At 36.3% G+C, this 18,968-nt stretch overlaps 1 protein-coding gene across 9 annotated transcripts in view; it reads right to left on the reverse strand.

The window, feature by feature from the left end:
* The window catches only part of hhat (hedgehog acyltransferase), a 50,065-nt gene extending 31,106 nt beyond the window's left edge, over nt 1-18,959 (reverse strand). For 6 of the 9 annotated variants that reach the window (XR_007184971.1, XR_007184970.1, XM_048191322.1 and 3 more), the window contains exons 1-8: nt 17,921-18,955; nt 17,259-17,384; nt 14,593-14,660; nt 14,311-14,424; nt 14,029-14,223; nt 9,469-9,726; nt 9,222-9,384; nt 3,579-3,729 (exon numbers count right to left, since the gene is read on the reverse strand). Coding sequence is in view for 7 of the 9 variants with exons in the window: in XM_048191322.1 (XP_048047279.1) it covers nt 3,579-3,729; nt 9,222-9,384; nt 9,469-9,726; nt 14,029-14,223; nt 14,311-14,424; nt 14,593-14,660; nt 17,259-17,373 (1,064 nt within the window). In the remaining 2 variants the exon portion in view is untranslated. Of the gene's footprint in view, nt 1-3,578; nt 3,730-9,221; nt 9,385-9,468; nt 9,727-14,028; nt 14,224-14,310; nt 14,425-14,592; nt 14,661-17,258; nt 17,385-17,920 lie in introns of all 9 variants that reach the window. The other 3 variants (XM_048191325.1, XM_048191320.1, XM_048191326.1) reach the window with 3 other exon arrangements.
* Nucleotides 18,960-18,968: the final 9 nt, after the last annotated feature.

The raw sequence follows: 18,968 nt of genomic DNA on the forward strand, positions 1-18,968 counted from the left end.
ACACCAGCTAACGGCCCCCATGAGGAAAATGTCTTAAACTAAATAATATCCTAATGAAAATATAAACATGAGTGAGGGTTGTTTAGAGACAGGAAAGGACAGAAAATATCAGTTTAGTATTGGGGTTAATGATGACAATGAATGGTCACAATAAAGGGAAGAAAAAAAAAAAAGGAAATCTAATCGTTCTGAAAAATGATTTTCAAGAAACATGTTGCTATATATATATATATATATATATATATATATATATATATATATATATATATACACACATGCAAGTATGCTCATATTATATTAATCATTTTCAATAATGTTTTGAATATGTTTGTATTTTTACACAGACCATGAATTATTTATATATTTATAAATAAGGCTTATTTACTTTTCCAAACTGAATGTTTTATTTTTTTATCTTTTAATGAGGCTTTTTTTCTTCATTATTTTATCAGGACAGTTGTATATTTGACATGTTTCAATTTATATCAGTGTATATATACTGTGTATCTTGGTTTAGGGTTAACAAAACCTTACCATTTTTGTAAGAGAAAAAAATGCATGGATAAATAAGACTAGTAACATGCATTAAGAAAACAAATAGCATCAATTTGAAATAACTCAATAGATTTAGAATAAAGAGCCTTGTGTCATTGACCCATAAAAACAATAGATCAATTTGATTGTGATCAGATAGCTATCAGCAGGAGTCGGCAAAATGGTAAAGTGTGAGTGTGTTGATGCCAGACTAAATGAACAGTTTTTTACAGCAACCTATAAACCTCTCAACCGCCGGCCCGTAAACCCAGCCCATGATAGTGACCGACTGTACTAAATCACACACATGCACAAACAGCAATACTCGTGTGCAGACATACACACACACACTAAGAAAATCTCCTGATTTAACTGCAGTCAATAGCAACATCTCAGGCTCTCTCTCTCTCCCGCTTTCTGTTGTTCTCAATCTCATTCACTCCCTGTAGGACATTTTCACTGTAATCAGAGACTTTGCTGTCCTGCAGTATGGGGTACTGTCTCCATGTGATACAGTATGTTGCATCCGGCTGTTTGGAACCATTAAACAGAGATGAGCATGTGAGCAGGATTTTGAAGTATATCAGTGTGTGTGAGTGTGATGAGGCTTTGCTGAGCTGTTAGAAAAAGCATGCGTGTGTGCGTGTGTGTGTGCTCTATCAGGTTCAGAGGAGCTGTGCTCTGTTGTTCCGTGTGGGATTGAAGCCAGACGGGGTCTTACAGCAGGTCCTGCTAAAGTCTCCAGCATTCATCTGTTTCCTTACAGCTCTCATTTATCACACTCTAAACTCCATCACCTTCAACACCACTCTGAGACACACACTAGTGCTTAACCTTTCCGGCTCTCAGAGCTTTAGCAGCTGTCTGCATTGCAGATCTGCTGATACACTAAAAACATGCACGATTACACAAGATAGTGTCACTCCATCCACGTGACGATGAGTGACAATGATCCGCTGGGTTAAGAAAAATAACTTAAACCTGTGTGTATTATGATGCGAAGCAGATAAATACAAAAAAAAAAAAAATACCATGGTGGATATGGTTTGTAAAGTTATTACAGTTAGTTATTTTCACTACTGTAAAATAATGATGATAAATGATAAAGATAATAATAATAATAATAATAGATAATAATGATAAAGCTTTCAGAACCTTACAATCATGATGTTTAATATATTTTTTATCATTATTTTATCATTACATATATTATTTATACACTACTGTTCAAAAGATTGAAGCCAGTAAGAGTTTTGTAAAGAATTTAATACTTTTATTCAACATGGACGCATCTAATTGACCGTTCGCAAAGACCCGCCCCCTTTAGTTACAGTTGCTATGTCCGACTATCCAGGCTGCTCTCTCACGCAGTGAAAAATACATTGCGATGCAAAGAGGACACTGACAACGCGTCGACAGACAAGACAGAGCAGGTTACTTTTTATATGAAACAAAGTCTCAAATTTCACATTTTATCATTTTTAAAGAAATTTAAACAATAAATACCATTTTGTGGCTCTTTAATGTGTCGTGACAGATCGCCGTAGCGCCTCAGTTCAAGCGGCTCGTGAACCGATCATCTATTCCTACCAATTCATTTATAGCATAGAAGTAATGTTGTTTCAACTGCAGAAAGACGTCAATACACACCATTTTTCAAGTTCAAGTCCACCGACATAAATCTACTAACTCCCCTGACTGCTTTGTCAGACAAAATGACAGATTCAGCGTTATGATTGGTTAGATCGCCTGTCAATCAAACTCCCAGCGAAGGGTCAAACTGATCAAAAGTAACAATAAAAACAATAATAAATGTTACATTTCTATTTCAAATAGATGCTGCTCTTCTATTCATCAATAAATCCAGAAAAAATTATCACAAATATATTAAGCAGCACACTAATAATATTGAGATATGTTTCTTGAGTTGCAAATCAGCATGTTAAAATGATTTCTGAAGGATCATGTGACACTGAAGACTGGAGTAATGATGCTGAAAATTCAGCTTCGCCATCACATGAATAAATGACATCTTAAAATATATTAAAATAAAAAATTTTAATAATATTTCACAATATTGTTTATTTTTATCAAATAGTTATTGTAGAAAAAAATTATTGTATAATAATCATTCAATCATTTTATTTATTTCTGTGTGCAAGATATGAACAATCCTTAAACAATTATCATTGAATCTGAATGTATTGCAAGGATAGCCCCTTGAGATGTAACATCTCATTTTCAAGGGGGTCCTAAGTACCATGGTATCCTATCATATTGATATACTATGTAATTACTATATTCATATGCCATTGTATTTACATGGAACTCTGAGGTACATCTAAGAATACCATGCATGGCATTACCATCACACTTATGTCTAAAACATATTATTTCCATTGTACAATGTCCACAAGGCCATGGTACATCCATAGTCCTTTTTGTACTATGGATTTATGAAAGTAACAAATAGAAGGCAACAAATTAGCAATAATACACACATTCTACCAAGTTTAAAGAATGTAAAAAAACAGACTGTCAGACAAAAGACAGCTGTTTCCAGACTGGTGTTGCCTAGGAGACCATTCCAGACTATTCAAGTTGAAATGCTGTATACCTTCATCAAGAATTCAAGCTTTTAGAGTAAAATACAATTGTCTGGGAGGAAGCCTGCATGTATGAGCCTGTTCTACATCCTCTCACGAGACGTCAGAGAGCTCAACTCCATCAGAGAAGCCGAACACTCAATCCCATACATTTGAGTTAAGATGTTTGTGACATTAAACAGAAAGCATGAACCTTGTTACTCTCCTGTAATGTGCTTGTAGATGGTGTAAGTGAGTCTTAAACCTCTTCCAATCATATCACTGCTTTAAATCAATTAAAGCAACTGCAGCATAGCTCTGCCCCCTGCTGTTTCACAAATGTACTGCAGATGACAGTTGAACCACCTCAAAATCTTTCCAGCAATAGGACACAGTGTCTTAGAAGTCAAAGGTCAGAGCTTTTGAAGTTTGACAGGACACAGAAGTGTGTATATTTACCTCCACATCCCAGTGAAGCTGTACATGATGCTGACACACCGTGGTAACGTGGGCGGCTCCAGTCCGTCCAACTTGACGAGCAAAGACACAGCTCCAAACAAGACCAGATACTTTACGTAAAAAAACTGCACTAACGCCAGAGCCAAACCACCTGCAGGTGAAAAAGAGACCAGGTACATGACATGAAACAGTAAAGTGGCCATGTGCTTGATGTCACGCAGACATTTGCCCTTTAAACATCTGAAATAACAGATCCGTTCAGTCAAATCAGGGGTCTGCATACTTTTGACCGTGCAGTGTATGTGAAGCCCATTTAGGCCCTTCATCCCATTCTGGCTGAGAAGAACCACAGATTTCAGCTTTATTCTGAACTGTTTCATAATTCAGTTCTATCATCCTCATCCTCTCTAGTCATCTCTCCCTTTTAGCTTTTCTCTCTCTCTCTCTGTGTCAGTGGAAACTGAGAACAGCATGTGTCTTTTCCCATTTCCCACTGGTACAGAGTTAAAATCTTGTGTAAAAAAAAATAAAATAAAAAATTCTGCAAGCACTTTCTGTATAAAATGCAGGTACAAAGTGACGATAATGACTCGATGTTCTAGTGTGCTGCAGCTCAGACCTATACGCCGCTCTCTCTTGCAGAGTCTGTGTTTTTGAATCAAAGTTCAGGCAGAACAAATCAGCAACTTCCATAGATCAATAGACAGCAAGTGCTGAATCAAGATACTGCACAGGAGAGCACACGCACAAGGCTGAAACTGTGTGCGTTCCATTGCGAACATCTGTGCACCATAATAATATAATAAACACTTTAACACCCAAATTAACACCAGTTATACAATGACAGACTGCATCCATTCTAAAATACATCCTTTGGATAAAAACTGTAGAATTTGCTTTAGAAACTCAAATATGCATATTTCCCTACTACACACTATGTAAACAGCAGTATGTCAAAAAATGTAGGATGTCGAAAAACTTATAATACTGTAGGCTAACAATAATCTGCAGATGAGAATTTGGACACTATGTTATCCTAGAAGACAGGGGTATCCAAACTCAATCCTGGAGGGCCAACTGTCCTGCAGAGTTTAGCTCCAACTTGCCGTAATACACCTGCCTGAAAGTTTGTAGTATGCCTAGTAAGAGCTTTAATAGCTGGTTAAAGGATTAGTTCACTTTTAAATAAACTTTTCCTGATAATTTACTCACCCCCATGTCATTCAAGATGTCCATGTCTTTCTTTCTTCAGTTGAAAAGAAATTAAAGTTTTTGATGAAAACATTCCAGGATTTTTCTCCTTATAGTAGACTTGAATGGGCACCAAACAATTGAAGGTCAAAATTAGTTTCACTGCAGCTTCAAATTGTTCTACACGATCCCAGATGAGAAATAAGGGTCTTATCTAGTGAAATCATTGCTCATTTTCTGAAAAAAATTGAAAATTATATAAGTTTTAACCTTAAATGCTCATCTTGAACTAGCTCTCTTCTTCTTCTCCTCTATTAGAATTCCAGCAGTGTAGACACTGCTAAGTGTATTGCTGCCCTCCACAGGTCAAAGTTTGAACTAATTGTTATATACTATTGAACTTGCATATTGCATATAAAAATTAGTTCTAACTTTGACCTGTGGAGGGCAGTAATACGTTAAATAACATTACAAGTAATGTCAGAAAAGATCAGCTCTGTTGTTGTTCATAAATACCAGTAGTGATGTTGTACAATGAGGCCGTTGTCACGTCGCCGGAAATAGAGTCATAAGTGTCCCAATGTGTAGTGAACCAGCATCTTTTACTGTCCTTATCAGTGCCCGAATTCGTATACACGATATACTGATTCACGAGCTCGGGAGCTAGGGAACTGATTGAGACACACCCTACCTACATAACACATATAATAAAAAAATTGAAAATTATGTAAGTTTTAACCTTAAATGCTCATCTTGAACTAGCTCTCCTCTTCTTCTCCTCTATTAGAATTCCAGCAGTTTTTTTTTTATTTTTATTGATTATTAACAAGAACAGAGTATAGTTTACAAACAAGAGTACATATAACCATACATGTCAGGGGTAATACAAGAAACATAAAAGAAAAAAATAAAAATAAATAAAAAACAGGCTTGTTTTACATGAAATTGTATCTATTAAACAACTGTATGAAGTTTTTATTGCTTTCAGGTTTTTGACCTAAATTTGGATATTGTACTGTCTAAATATATTTTAATATCTATTTTAAATTCTTCAAAATTTGGCATTTTTTCATTCCATTTGACTTTATGAATATAGTAACGGGCAATTATAATAATTAAATCAAATATAAATAAAATACTTCTATCACCATCAAATGACAAACATTTTAACATAACATCAATTTCTTCAAGGTTAACAAGCATCATAGTCTTTTTTTATACCAGTAAATTTTACGGTTCTGAGTTCAATTTCGGTACCCAAAACTTTTGGGTCTTAGGACACTCCCATTTTAAATAAGTGATTAATAGTCTCAGGGGAAATTTGACAAAAAACACAATTATCCTCCATATTCACTTTAAAACGCTGTACCACAAGTGACTTAACTGGGTCAAACATCCATTGTGTACTGTTAGAATTCCAGCAGTGTAGGTGCTGCTGGTCCATACTAGTCCTAAGCTGGTCCTGGACCAGCAACCAGCTCAAACCAGCATACCAGCTTCAAAACCTACTTTACCAGCATATGCTCGTTTTTCAACAGGGGTAACAGACGTGCGTGTTTATTTTAGCTATTCCGTCAGAGAAACAACACACTACAGCCTGTAAAACTATGAAATAAATATCGGTAAATAATGGTAACCTAAATAATAAGAAAGTTAAATATTATTTTAAAAAGCATTCGTTTTTTATTTCCACACAAAGACGCGTCATATATAGCCAAAGTCCCGTTATTACTTTGATATAGCCGCTTTGCGCTTTGAGAGGGATGTGGGACACGAGCAGGAATGAGACCATTTCTCTTTAATAATATCTTCGTTATCTCCTGATGTTGCAAACAACTGACACTTGTTGTAAAAGGTCTGAAGAGCGAGTTTTATCCTCTGCAGGGGCAAGACATTCAGGCTATGTTTGATTTAGCGCTGCCAGAGAAAACGAAAGTAAAAATCACCAGCGTATGAAACGCGATATACACAAATAAACTTGACGCGCCTTATAAAGTCTAATAACAAGCACAAACTCTGTTAAATAGAAACTGACGTGCAAGCAAAAAGGTTTCTGTCCTACGGTGTTTTTTTCTACTTTACCACAGTAAAGAATGCGAATACCCTATAATAGGCCTAAATGCGAACGAAAGAGACGTTATAATCCCCTGCGTGAGTGAAGATTTGGGAAAAGAAACAGATTCCATGTTCAGTGGAATAACTAATGGAATATTGTTAAATTCTCTGCTAATCAGGTGACCAGATCGCGATTCGGAAAACAGAATACGAAGCTTAAATGTATGGACTCACGCACCTCTCTATTATTCGGCATTAACCAAAATGTTTCCATGGCTGCGATGTCACATTTAATTGCTAGCCTATTATTTCTTCTGTAAACAAAGCTTTGTGCTTCACTCGTGTCATATTCAAGTAAATACTGCCAACAGCCTTATCAGTGGGTACCGAATATACCCGGATTCTTGGTACTACCGGTACTACAGAAATGCTGGTATCGTCACATTTTAAAAATTTCAGTACCGACTTGGTACCGAAGTACCGGTACTTTTGACAACACTAGCCTCACTGTGCTGTTATATGTGAAGAATGATGTTTTACATCGATAATGCTAGTGAACAAAGCTCATCTAATAAATAATTGTTTAGCATTTGTCTCGAAAATGAAAACAGTTGGATTCGTGCCGAATGAGAAAGGTAGGTTACATTCACTTTAAATTAATTCGTTTTGCATCATATTTAGTTTTATTTCCAACAAATAAATCTGTTTCTCGCCTTGAATATAGCAATAGAAGCTGGAATGGCGTTAAAAAAGTAAATAGGCTATATATATATATATATATATATATATATATATATATATATATATATATATATATATATATATATTAATTCGTTTTTGCTTGACGTTTATATAGCCTAGTCCAACTGTTAATTTTAGAGGTTTTGTTGTGGAGTACATAAATAATATAGGGCAGTTTTTCATAATTTATGTTTACAAACATTATAAACAAAGGTGTAGACTAATAATGTAATATAATAAAATGCGACGTAGCTAGGACTATGCGACTTTTTTCCTCTCAGGAATAGCGTCGGTATTTTTAACCAGCAAACATTAAAATATCTTGAAAAAATACTTTAATTTATAAACCATTGTTTTTCCTTTCGTTTAATAGGTTTACATTTGGACAGAATCTTGTTATAAAAGATAATTGTACGCCTAATTAAAAGGGGCTCGCACACCGGACGCGAAGCTCAGCGCCGCGCAGCGCCACGACACGTTTTTAAAATTCGAACACAGTATTTTCTATGAGTGTACGCACACCGGCGGCGACATTCGGCGCCTGTCCGCGGCGCCCAGAAAACAATAGAAAACAATGTTAAGACATGTCGCGGCGCTGAGCTTAGCGTCTGGTGTTCGAGCCCCTAAGACACTATCTTTGTTTTTTAATAAATAAAATGCTGTACGTATTATTATTAAGTAGGCTACACGCTGAAAAATAAAAAAATAAAATAAAAATAACGTTATTAACCGTTATTTTTTCCTATCAAACCGGTTTCGGAACGTTTATAATACGAAGGAACGCTGGAACAGAAACGTTAAAATACCGACTCTGCTCGGAGTGGAACGATTGAATTTTTTTTTTTCGTTTTTAAGCCCTGATTTTGTCCTTCAATCGTTTGGTGCCCATTCAAGTCTACTATAAGGAGAAAAATCCTGGAATGTTTTCATCAAAAACTTTAATTTCCTTTCGACTGAAGAAAGAAAGACATGGACATCTTGAATGACATGGGGGTGAGTAAATTATCAGGAAAAGTTTATTTAAAAGTGAACTAATCCTTTAAGGTGTGTTTAACTGGAGTTGGAGCTAAACTTTGTAGGACAGTGGCCCTCCAGGAGCAGGTTTGGACACCCTGCTATAAGACAATAGGTGTTTTTTAAAATCTTTTATTCTGCAATGACACATTCAATTGGTCAAAAGTGACAGTAAAGTAATTAGACAAAAATTCTATTTCAAATAAATGCTGTTGTTTTGAACATTCTATACATCAAAGAATCCTTTTCCACATAAATTTTAAGCAGCAAAACTGTTTTCAACACTGATAATAATAAGTAATATTTATTGAACAGCAAATAAGCATGAGGAATTTCTGAAGAATCATGTGACACTGAGGACTGGTGTAAAAGCTTTGCCATCACTGTAAAAAAATAACATTTTAAATTATACTAAAATAGAATCAGTTATTTTAAATATTTCACAAAGTCTGTGTTTTTACTGTATTTTTGATCATAAGACTTTTTGTCAAAAAGGGACAATGGAAATATTGCAGATGAAGCATATCTGTGAAGTGGAGTGGGTATTACACGACAGCATCCCTAAAGACCTTTAAGACATTCATCATCGAATTCAGTATATACTTTGAGAGTACAAGAATTCATATGCAGCCACAGACTTACCCAACGCCCAGTGCGGAAGCATCTCCAGGTAGGTTTCGTTGCTTTGGATGGCGTGCATGTACATGAAGTGGATCATGAATTCGGCTAAACACCACCAGACAAACACGCGCAGTATCCCACTTAACACATACACCACAGACACTTTACACACCGGTCTCTCTATCTGCAGAGAAAGAGAAAGACTTTTACAGTACATTTAGATAAAGCACAGACCCTGCACCCTTTTATGAATCTCATTTTCTTCTACCTGTTCGCTAAAGTCTCTGTAGGTCATGATGGGTCCGTTGTAGAACAGAGGATGATAGAAGCAGTAAGCAGTGAGCTTGTAGAACTGAAAAATTAAAGTCTTTAGTCCTTTAACCTGAAGAAAGGAGCAGTGGTTTGGTCCTCCAGCCTGCAGGGGGTGCCAGCACATCTCCAGACTAAAGCTAATGCAGCGCAAACTACAAACAGCAGTACTGAAGAGCAAGAGGTAGTACTGGTCCTCAGAAGTACACCAGCCACGCTAGAGACAGATTTAAAAAAAAAAAAAAAAAAAAAGGGGGGGGGAACATTTTGAATTAACCAAACTAAACATCAGGAAGCTAAAAATCAGTGGCTACAGGACAATAAATGAAATTTGCAACACAAGACAGTGTGTGAACAGGCCCCGAAATAAGAGTATTATTAGTAAATTGGTGCTATTGGATGCAAATGGCTCTGTGGTGGCAGCAGGAAGACTATCCCTGTATCTGAATACGCCTTCCCTACTACATAGCAAGTGAAATAAGTAGTATGTCCAAATTCATAGTATATCATAAAAAGTAAGCGAAAAGTACCCAGAGAGATTCTGAATTGCAAATTCAATGGATACTTTACTATTCCACTAAGCCACGGGAAAAGGAGTTCTGAATGACAGTGAAATTACACAACTGACGCCGTAGGTCACATGACAAAGCCAACACAGAGGATGTAGCATGTCCGGATTTAATTTGTACTACACAAGGATGACACAGTCTTGTTAGAACTGGTGAAGCAGGACCACAATATACAAAATTCATAGCAAAATAAAATGGTAGACAGAAAGAACAGGCTAACTGAAAAAAGAAAGATCCCATTTGCCCGGTAACTTCTAGTCACCCTCTACTAACTCTGCCAAAGCCCCAAAAATAAAAAATAAAATCTAGTTTATTCAGAATCAAAACATATTTTACGGCCTCTGTGGGCTTCTGCATGTTTGAAAGCAGTTATTATTTTTCCAATTCTGTTTAGCTCCACTGGTGAGACAGAAAGGACACACTTCACTTTTACATTTATTATTTTGAAGAAATATAGCACAGGCACACAGTTTGTTAGGTTTGAAATTATAAAACAATAGATATATTTGTCAAAATAAAAGACAAAAAGTAGCCTAGCTAGACTCTTTCTGGTTTTCCAGTGTTAGAGGAACACATCCAGTTAATGTGATGAACTACACCTATGGTTGATCTAATATAACTGACTTCAAAGATTTACATTAAATGGATATATGTTGTATCCAATGCAATGTCATTCAGACACTTTTAAGCGCTACTTAATTGTCTAAATGTGTCCAAAATGTTCTTTTTATGTCACAAAGAGTGCAAATACAGCTCCATAACAATATTACAGTAGGGTTAGTCCACCCAAAAATGAAAGTTCTGTCATCATTTACTCACCCTCATGTCTTCTAAACCTGTATGACTTTTTTTCTGCAGAAAATAAAAAAATATATATATTTTGAAGAATGCTGGTAACCAAACAGTTTTGGTTCCCAGTTGTATTGTTTGTCCAGTAAACCAAAGCTGTTAACCAACATTCTTCAAAATATCTTCTTTTGTGTTCCACAGAAGTCAATTCAGTTTGGAATGACATGAGGGTGAGTAAATGATGACAGAATTTTCATTTTTGGGCAGACTATCAGTTTAACACTATCCTCAGTCGCTGTAATATAGAATTTTCATTCTTGGGTGAACTATCCTTTAAGCAGGTTTCTTTGTAAGTGATGAAAAACCGCTGTAAACCACAGCTCCATCTTTCTAGATTACTCCACCTCAGGCCAGCATCCACTGATGCTCTGTGGCGAAACTAAACTAATGTGATCTACTGGGCATGCTCAGAAGATGACAGCTGGCATCCAGCCAACACACACAGCAGCAGCCACTTTCAAAAACTCATTATCGCCACTCAAAAATAAAGCTATAACCACCTCTAAATTACAGTAAATGACAGGGCGGCGTTCTGGAATTAGTCACTGGCTGATGCTGTTTTTCTTTGTATGTCATTATGGCAGTCTCTGCGGTAGCTGCATGGGTATTGCTGTCTTCCTGAGGGGTTTTCACAGCTCATAAGTAACTCAGGTAAACAGAGATATACTGAACAAAAAAGATCATTAAAAGAGAATGAAGATCACAATAGATTAAATTACAGTTGTTTGTTCTTCGGTTGGGTGTGTTAATGGCTGCTGCTGAATAATAAATAATAATTAGTTGAAGGTTTAATTAAGATGGGAAGCTCGTGTCACAATTACTCAAGGAGAAACTCAAGGAAAGTAGGGAACTCGTTCGTCACTCGGATCAATATTCCCTCCATCTCTTTTGTCCCCTCTGTCTGTGCGAGCTTGTTGATCTCGTTGCTTTCCCATTCAGTCAGTTATCTAATGACAGCTGTCAATCAATCATTCACTGTGTCAAGTGACTAAGCAGATAAAGAAAAACAAAAACAGGACCTTCTGGAAGCCAGCTGACTCTTTTTGTTGTACTGCTGTAACATCTATTGTGTGAGGAAAAAAGGAAATGCACAAGCACTGTTGTGCATGTAAATGTTTGACTTTGAATGTTTGCTTGAAAGACTGTTAGAAAGTGCATGCATCGCTGTGTTTGTGTGAAGAGAATGGTGACATTTAATGCGGACTTGTTTCAGTCTCATCTCCATTCTCTCTGCGGAGCTCTGCAGATGTGCTCTGAGAGCCCAGGAGACAGCAGACTCTGCAGGACCTGATCCTAAACCGGACAAATCCCTTACTCTGTTCATCGCACCTCCACCTCATCAATACAGAAAGCTTTAAAGGGATACAGGTAGTTCAACCAAAATTAATAATTCTGTCATCATTTAATTCAGGGAACACAAAAGGAGAAATTTTGAAGACTGTGCTGGTCACACCTTTCCATGCAATTACAATGAATGGGGACTTTTTCAATGTTCGGACATAAAAGCACCATAAAAGTGCTCCATATGACTGCTCTATATTCCAAGTCTTGCGATAGATTTGCATGAGAAACCGAATAATTGAAGTTATTCACTGATAATCTTCACCTCTAGGGAGCTTTTAAATTAAAGTGGTCCTTGATTATGATTTCACTTTTTTAACTTTAGTTAGTGTGTAATGTTGCTGTTTGAGCATAAATAACATCTGCAAAACATCTGCAATGCAAAGGGAGATATTTTCTTTTGAAGAAATTGCTTTTTAAGGACTACAACAAATGGCTGGTAGGGACTACAACGAGCTTCTTCTGGGTTAGGTGACATCACAAACATGATGGCACATGCTAGTCGATGAGTTGAATCAACTCCACAACAACTCCACTAACCATTCAGAAACGTCCAGTTGCTTCCTAAAAGTTGCAACTTCTTCCTGAGTCTCTCCATCAGTGTCCGACTCCGGTTTGAACAATGTAAGGCTGAACACCGTTACGGATAATCGTCATTTTGGCTGCGTGAGATTCTCCAGCTTTGTTGTTAAGCAATTGAAGTGCAAGCTGTTAAAGCTCCACCCTCTTTTGGAAAGGGGGCTGGGAGCAGCAGCTCATATGCATTTAAAGGGACAATCACAAAAACGTCATGTTTTTGCTCACACCCAAATAGGGGCAAATTTGACAAGCTATAATAAATGATCTATGGGGTATTTTGAGCTGAAATTTCACAGACACATTCTGGGGACACCAGAAACTTATATTACATCTTGTGAAAAGGGGCATGAAGTGAGTTGAATAGATCAGTTCGACTTGTGCATGAACTATTCAGATTAGTTTTCAGTGTTGTTATTGTTAACTAAAATGAAAACTATTACAATTATTTTTGTTATTTGAAATAAAGCTGAAATGAAATAAAATATAAATATTAGATGAAAAACTTAAATGTGAAAAAATTCAATGAAATTAAATGTTGCTTTGAAAACTTACTGAAATATGTTTAAGTTTAAGAAATACTAAAAAAAAAACTAAACCTGAAATAAAAAAAAAATTAAAAAAAATCTAATTAGAAATATTTAAAAGAGAGAGAAAATAATATAAATAACAAAAACATTTTTTTAAAAAACTACTAAAATAAACTAATTCAAAATACTATAATGATATAAAAATAATACTAAAATAACACTGGAATCAACCAACTGAAAATATTTGACTTTTGAAAACAACAACTTTTTTGCTACTTTCCTCATGAATGTGGAGTATGGTGAACAATTTTATGATTTTACACTTTTATAATACATTTATGATACTTTTATGGTGGTTTTGCATCCTTTTTGAAGCTTGACAGATCTAGCTATCATTCATGGTAATTGCATGGAAAAAGCAACCAGAACATCATTCGGAACATCATTCACATTTCTCCTTTTGTGTTCAAAGAGGGGAAAAAAGAAAGCCATATGGAACAACATGAAGTTGAGTAAATGAGGACAGACTTTCATTTTTGGGTGAACAACCCTTTAAATTGGACAATTTTATGCAGCTTCTCCTCAGAGGAGCGGAAACTTCGGTGCTTTACATTCATGGATAACAGCAATTACAGGCGCACAGACATCACACACCTGTAAATCCTGGAGGGCACTGACATTGAGTGTGGAGAGCAGCAGGAGAGAGCAAAACCATGATAGGGCGGGGCTACGTAGCTGAGCAACCACCAATGAGATGCTTAGATGTAGCATCAATAGAGTCACACCCCACAGGCCGAGAAGCCATCCAGCAGAAAACAAGCCATACGCTGCAAAGACTGCCAGTCGGAACTGTAACACAAGTGCACAAGGAAAGATGATGAAGCATGCAAACATTTGATGACTTGCTTAAGTTTATCTTCTATGGATTAAAATTACCTGAGGCAGATAATAGGCTGCCAGTCTGGACACCACAGCATGGCCAATCAGAGACCACAGAAGAGACCGCCACGCCCACTCATTCCAAAAACTCCATTCAAAATCAGTCGGGTCCTAAAACACACCGATTTAAAAAGAGAGTGAGAGTGTGTGTTTTGTACATCTGTATAAAAGGAACTTGATGATTGAGCAGGAAACAGGAAATTGACCTTGGTGGGGTGCATCAGCCAAATGTGCCATCCTGATTAAAGTCACTAATATAATTACCATGTGTTCTCTCACCTTCTTGAATCCCCAAATAAAGAATCCTCTCTCCAGCTGCACCTCTCTGTCCAGACTGACCTCATGCTCTGTCAATCAAGCACAGGAAAACACATTTCTCACACATTATTGTGAAGGAATACAAACTTTACTCGCAATTTCTACTCCATTAAATAGTTTAGCTTGGTATAACTAGAACAATTTATATTCATTTTTAAAATCCGTTTTTTGATTTTATTAACTTTTATTAAAGGATTAGTTCACTTTCAAATTAAAGTTTCCTGATAATTTACTCACCCCCATGTCATCCAAGATGTCCACGTCCTTCTTTCTTCAGTCGAAAAGAAATTAAGGTTTTTGATGAAAACATTCCAGGATTTTTCTCCATATAGTGGACTTCACTGGACCCCAAATAAGGGTCTTATCTAGAGAAACCATCAGTCATTTTCTAAAAAATGTTTAAAATTATATACGTTTTAACCATAAATGCTCATCTTGAACTAGCTCTCTTCTTCTTCTCTATTAGAATTCCGGCAGTGTAGACACTGCTAAGTGTATTACTGCCCTCCACAGGTCAAAGTTTGAACTAATTGTTATATACTTGCACTAGCATATTGTATATGACAGTTTAGTTCAAACTTTGACCTGTGGAGGGCAGTAATACACTTAGCAGTGTCTACACTGCTGGAATTCAAATAGAGAAGAAGATGAAGAAGAAGAAGAAGAAGAAGAAGAAGAAGAAGAAGAAAGCTAGTTCAAGATGAGCATTTATGGTTAAAACGTATATAATTTTAAAAAATTTTTTGAAAATGACTGATGGTTTCTCTAGATAAGACCCTTATTCCTCGTCTGGTATAATTTAAAGCTGCACTGAAACTGTAATTTTGGCCTTCAACTGTCTGGAGGCCACTGAAGTCCACTATAAGGAGAATAATCCTGGAATGTTTTCATCAAAAACCTTCATTTCTTTTCGACTGAAGAAAGAAAGACATGAACATCTTGGATGACATGGGGGTGAGTAAATTATCAGGAAATTTTAATTTGAACGTGAACTAATCCTTTAACTTGACTTTTCCAGGTCTAGAAAAGGTTTTTTTTAATGCGCAACTTCTCTGTATCAATGAGATTGTTCACCCAAAAATTAACATCCTCGTATTTACTTGCCCTCATGTCATTCTAAACCTGTATGGTTTACATTTTTTCTGAAAGTTTAGCAGAACTTTCACTTGCAATGAAAGTAAACTTTCAAAGCAGAATCCACTTTCATTTCATGGATAAGAGCTCCATGGATAAGTTTCAATGAAGGCTAAGATCTCTTGAATATTCTCTGCACACATGCATTAACTCTCGTCTTTCTCCCCTGCAATGCAGTGTCAGTTTGGTATTGTTTTCTCCACCCCACCCCTCTCTGTCCATCCCTCTCTCCCTACATTTCTTTCTTCCAGTTTCTCAGGATGGACCTCTCGTCACCTCGACAGACGGTTTTCCTGCAGGGTGCACTGGCAGGCAAGGATCTATCCACACTGTCATAAACACTTTTTTTTTTTTTTTTTCAGAAAAGAAAGTGTACATGAAAACAGAAGTGAGACCACAGTGCCATCTGGTGGTTGCACTGTGTTGAGACACAAAGACTGCAAAAAGATGTCTCAAGGGCATGTTTCCTGATACAGATCTTAAGTGACACTGACCTGGAGTTATATTTTCTATAGAAACCCACATCAAAAACAACATGATTAATAGTGCCTAAAGGGTCTTTAAGATGAAGAAATTAGACCTGGCCAAGCAATAAGACACAAAATGCAATATTTAATAATACTTAACACTGACTAACAAATTTCCTTTAATTTCTAATTCACAAATTTATAAAGTGAATGTTTTCTCAAATATTCAGTTCAGCCCTATTCAAAATGATTACTATTACTACTATGAAGACTATATGGAACTGAACCTAAAGTCATCTAGATGGTATGCTTTAAAATGCTGTTTTCTGATGGCTAAAACACTTATCTTTAAATGTATCGTCAGATTCACCTATTGTTATTATTTATGCAGTGGTTTGCTATTTTAAAGCTTTATTTTTGCACTTTTTTGACTGGCATGTTTTGGTTGAAAGAGATAAAACGGGTGCCTTTTGCTGACCTGAGATCCCATCGTCCCTCAAAATGACAGCACAACCTTTTCAGAGCCCTTAGAGTCAGCAGTTAACGCGACAGGATCGAGCACTTCTCCACACGCACGCACGCACACTCACCACAGTAGCCCTTTTCAAACTGACACAACATAAAATAAAGTCCACGTGTGCACTAAAAATGCAACAAAAATGTATTTTATATTAATTCTTGAGAAAATCATGTAAATAAATTCAACAGGCATATGATACTCATGTAATAATTCATGTTTTTTTTTTATGTCTGACAAAGTCGTGGAGTGGTGGTTGTCTAATGGTCATGTAATATGCATCTTGTTTAGCTGCAATTTTTCTTGGAGGATATATATATATATATATATATATATATATATATATATATATATATATATATATATATATATATATATATATATATATATCTGTGTTCACTTGTTAATTAAAATTGTACCAATGAACATTAATCCTTGTGTTACTGAGATCTGAGATCCTCTCTTGTAACCTGGAGGTTTATGTTTTGTTCTGGGACAGAAAGGCTCACCTTTAGAAAACCTGTGCAGCTGGTAGAAAGAATAGAGATGAGAGGCAAAGGAGAGAATCCAGTAGGCCATCATCTCCCATCGAGGTAGAGATACCAGCTCCCATTTTGGTGTCATGAAAATTGAACCTACAGGTTAGGAAGATACACCGTGATTGGTAAGTCAACAAGCCTGCAATGGGACAGTTGTCACTGCACTGGAATTTTTTTTCCAGCAAACATCTTGATTTTTTTTTTTTTTTAAATAAAGCAGTATAAGTGAACAAATTGTTTTTAAAAATAATCTTAAACTGTATTTTAAGAGGATATGACATAAAGCGTTTCGTATAATCCCGGGTGGACAAATTTAGGGATTATTAATATAAAAAGATGTCATTTGCCACAAAACTAATAAAAGAAATGCGTTTTATGAACTACTTTATCTCTATAGCACAATGGATTATACAAAATAACTCCGAAATAAGAGTAGTTACAATGAAAATCATTTTCAATTGTTCAAATAGGATGTAAAGTGCATCAAGATTTGCACAAACAGTCATTCACGACTTTAAACTGATAAAATGTTGTTGTTTTTTTTACACATTCTAACCCACTATATTATCATATAACAAGTTTCGCAACAACTCCCGCACTGTAATATTTGCATAAACGTTTCAGTTACTCACATAAACAACAGAAAAAATCTCTCGTGCCCGCTAAACGCTGCCGTGAAGCCCCGCCCTATGCTTCCGAGATCTGTCACGTCCCTGGATCCTGATTGGCTAATCTAACTACTACGTCATATCTAGGTACTTCAACCAGGGAAGCGACTTTGCTTTAACCCCATGAGTGCCTTAATTCATTTTGGCCAGATGATTCATTTTAATGCAGATTCCGGAAAGTTGTAACGTTATAATTAATTACAAATATCCTAACTTCGACCGGAAGGTCGTTGTTCTGGTTTTAATGTTCAATGGATAATGTTTACAGTAGTATAGTTATTTACATAAGAAAAATGAAAACCCATAAATTTCACAATTAAGCACATTAAGAGGGTCTCTCTCTCTCAAGCACACATGGCACATCTACCCCAGGGCACCACATTATGCTTGCTGAGAGGCTCAAAATGACAGAAACTCTCTGAAGGTGTGTGGGGTAACTAAAGTAAATGGTGCAATGCAGCTTATTGCCACACACACAGAAAGAGAAAGAAGACACACCAATTTCCAATTCATGGACCGTGTTCTATCTGTAGGAAAAGCGAGAACCAGACTATCCCTGCATCCCAATGTGCATAGGACTACTAACCACCCTCTCCGCCCTAAATAGTATTGAATATTACTAGTGTCACGGATATTGAATATTACTAGTGTCATGGATAGTATGCACATTGAGACAGGCTATCTCTCCATTCATTCATCCATCCATCCAGTCTGTCTGAACTGCCCCTCTGTAACACTCCACTAGGGGGCAGCAAGACTTTGGGGTACTTGAGTATAACGTGTCGCATATATGGTACCGTTTTAGAAACCGAAAAGTGAAACTGAAGTGGACGTCATTATTAATATAACCCTTTACTATGTCACTTAAAGACGTTTTATGTGGTATTATGCAAATAAGTGGCTGCTTTTAAACTATTCAATTTCAGAATCTATAAACGAAATATGTTTACGACCGTATAACCCAATATTGTGTAACATTCAAAACTCCCAATCATTAAAGGAAATGGCAGTG

This window comes from Megalobrama amblycephala, linkage group LG5 (genome assembly GCF_018812025.1).
Source record: "Megalobrama amblycephala isolate DHTTF-2021 linkage group LG5, ASM1881202v1, whole genome shotgun sequence".
NCBI classification, from domain to species: Eukaryota; Metazoa; Chordata; class Actinopteri; order Cypriniformes; family Xenocyprididae; genus Megalobrama; species Megalobrama amblycephala.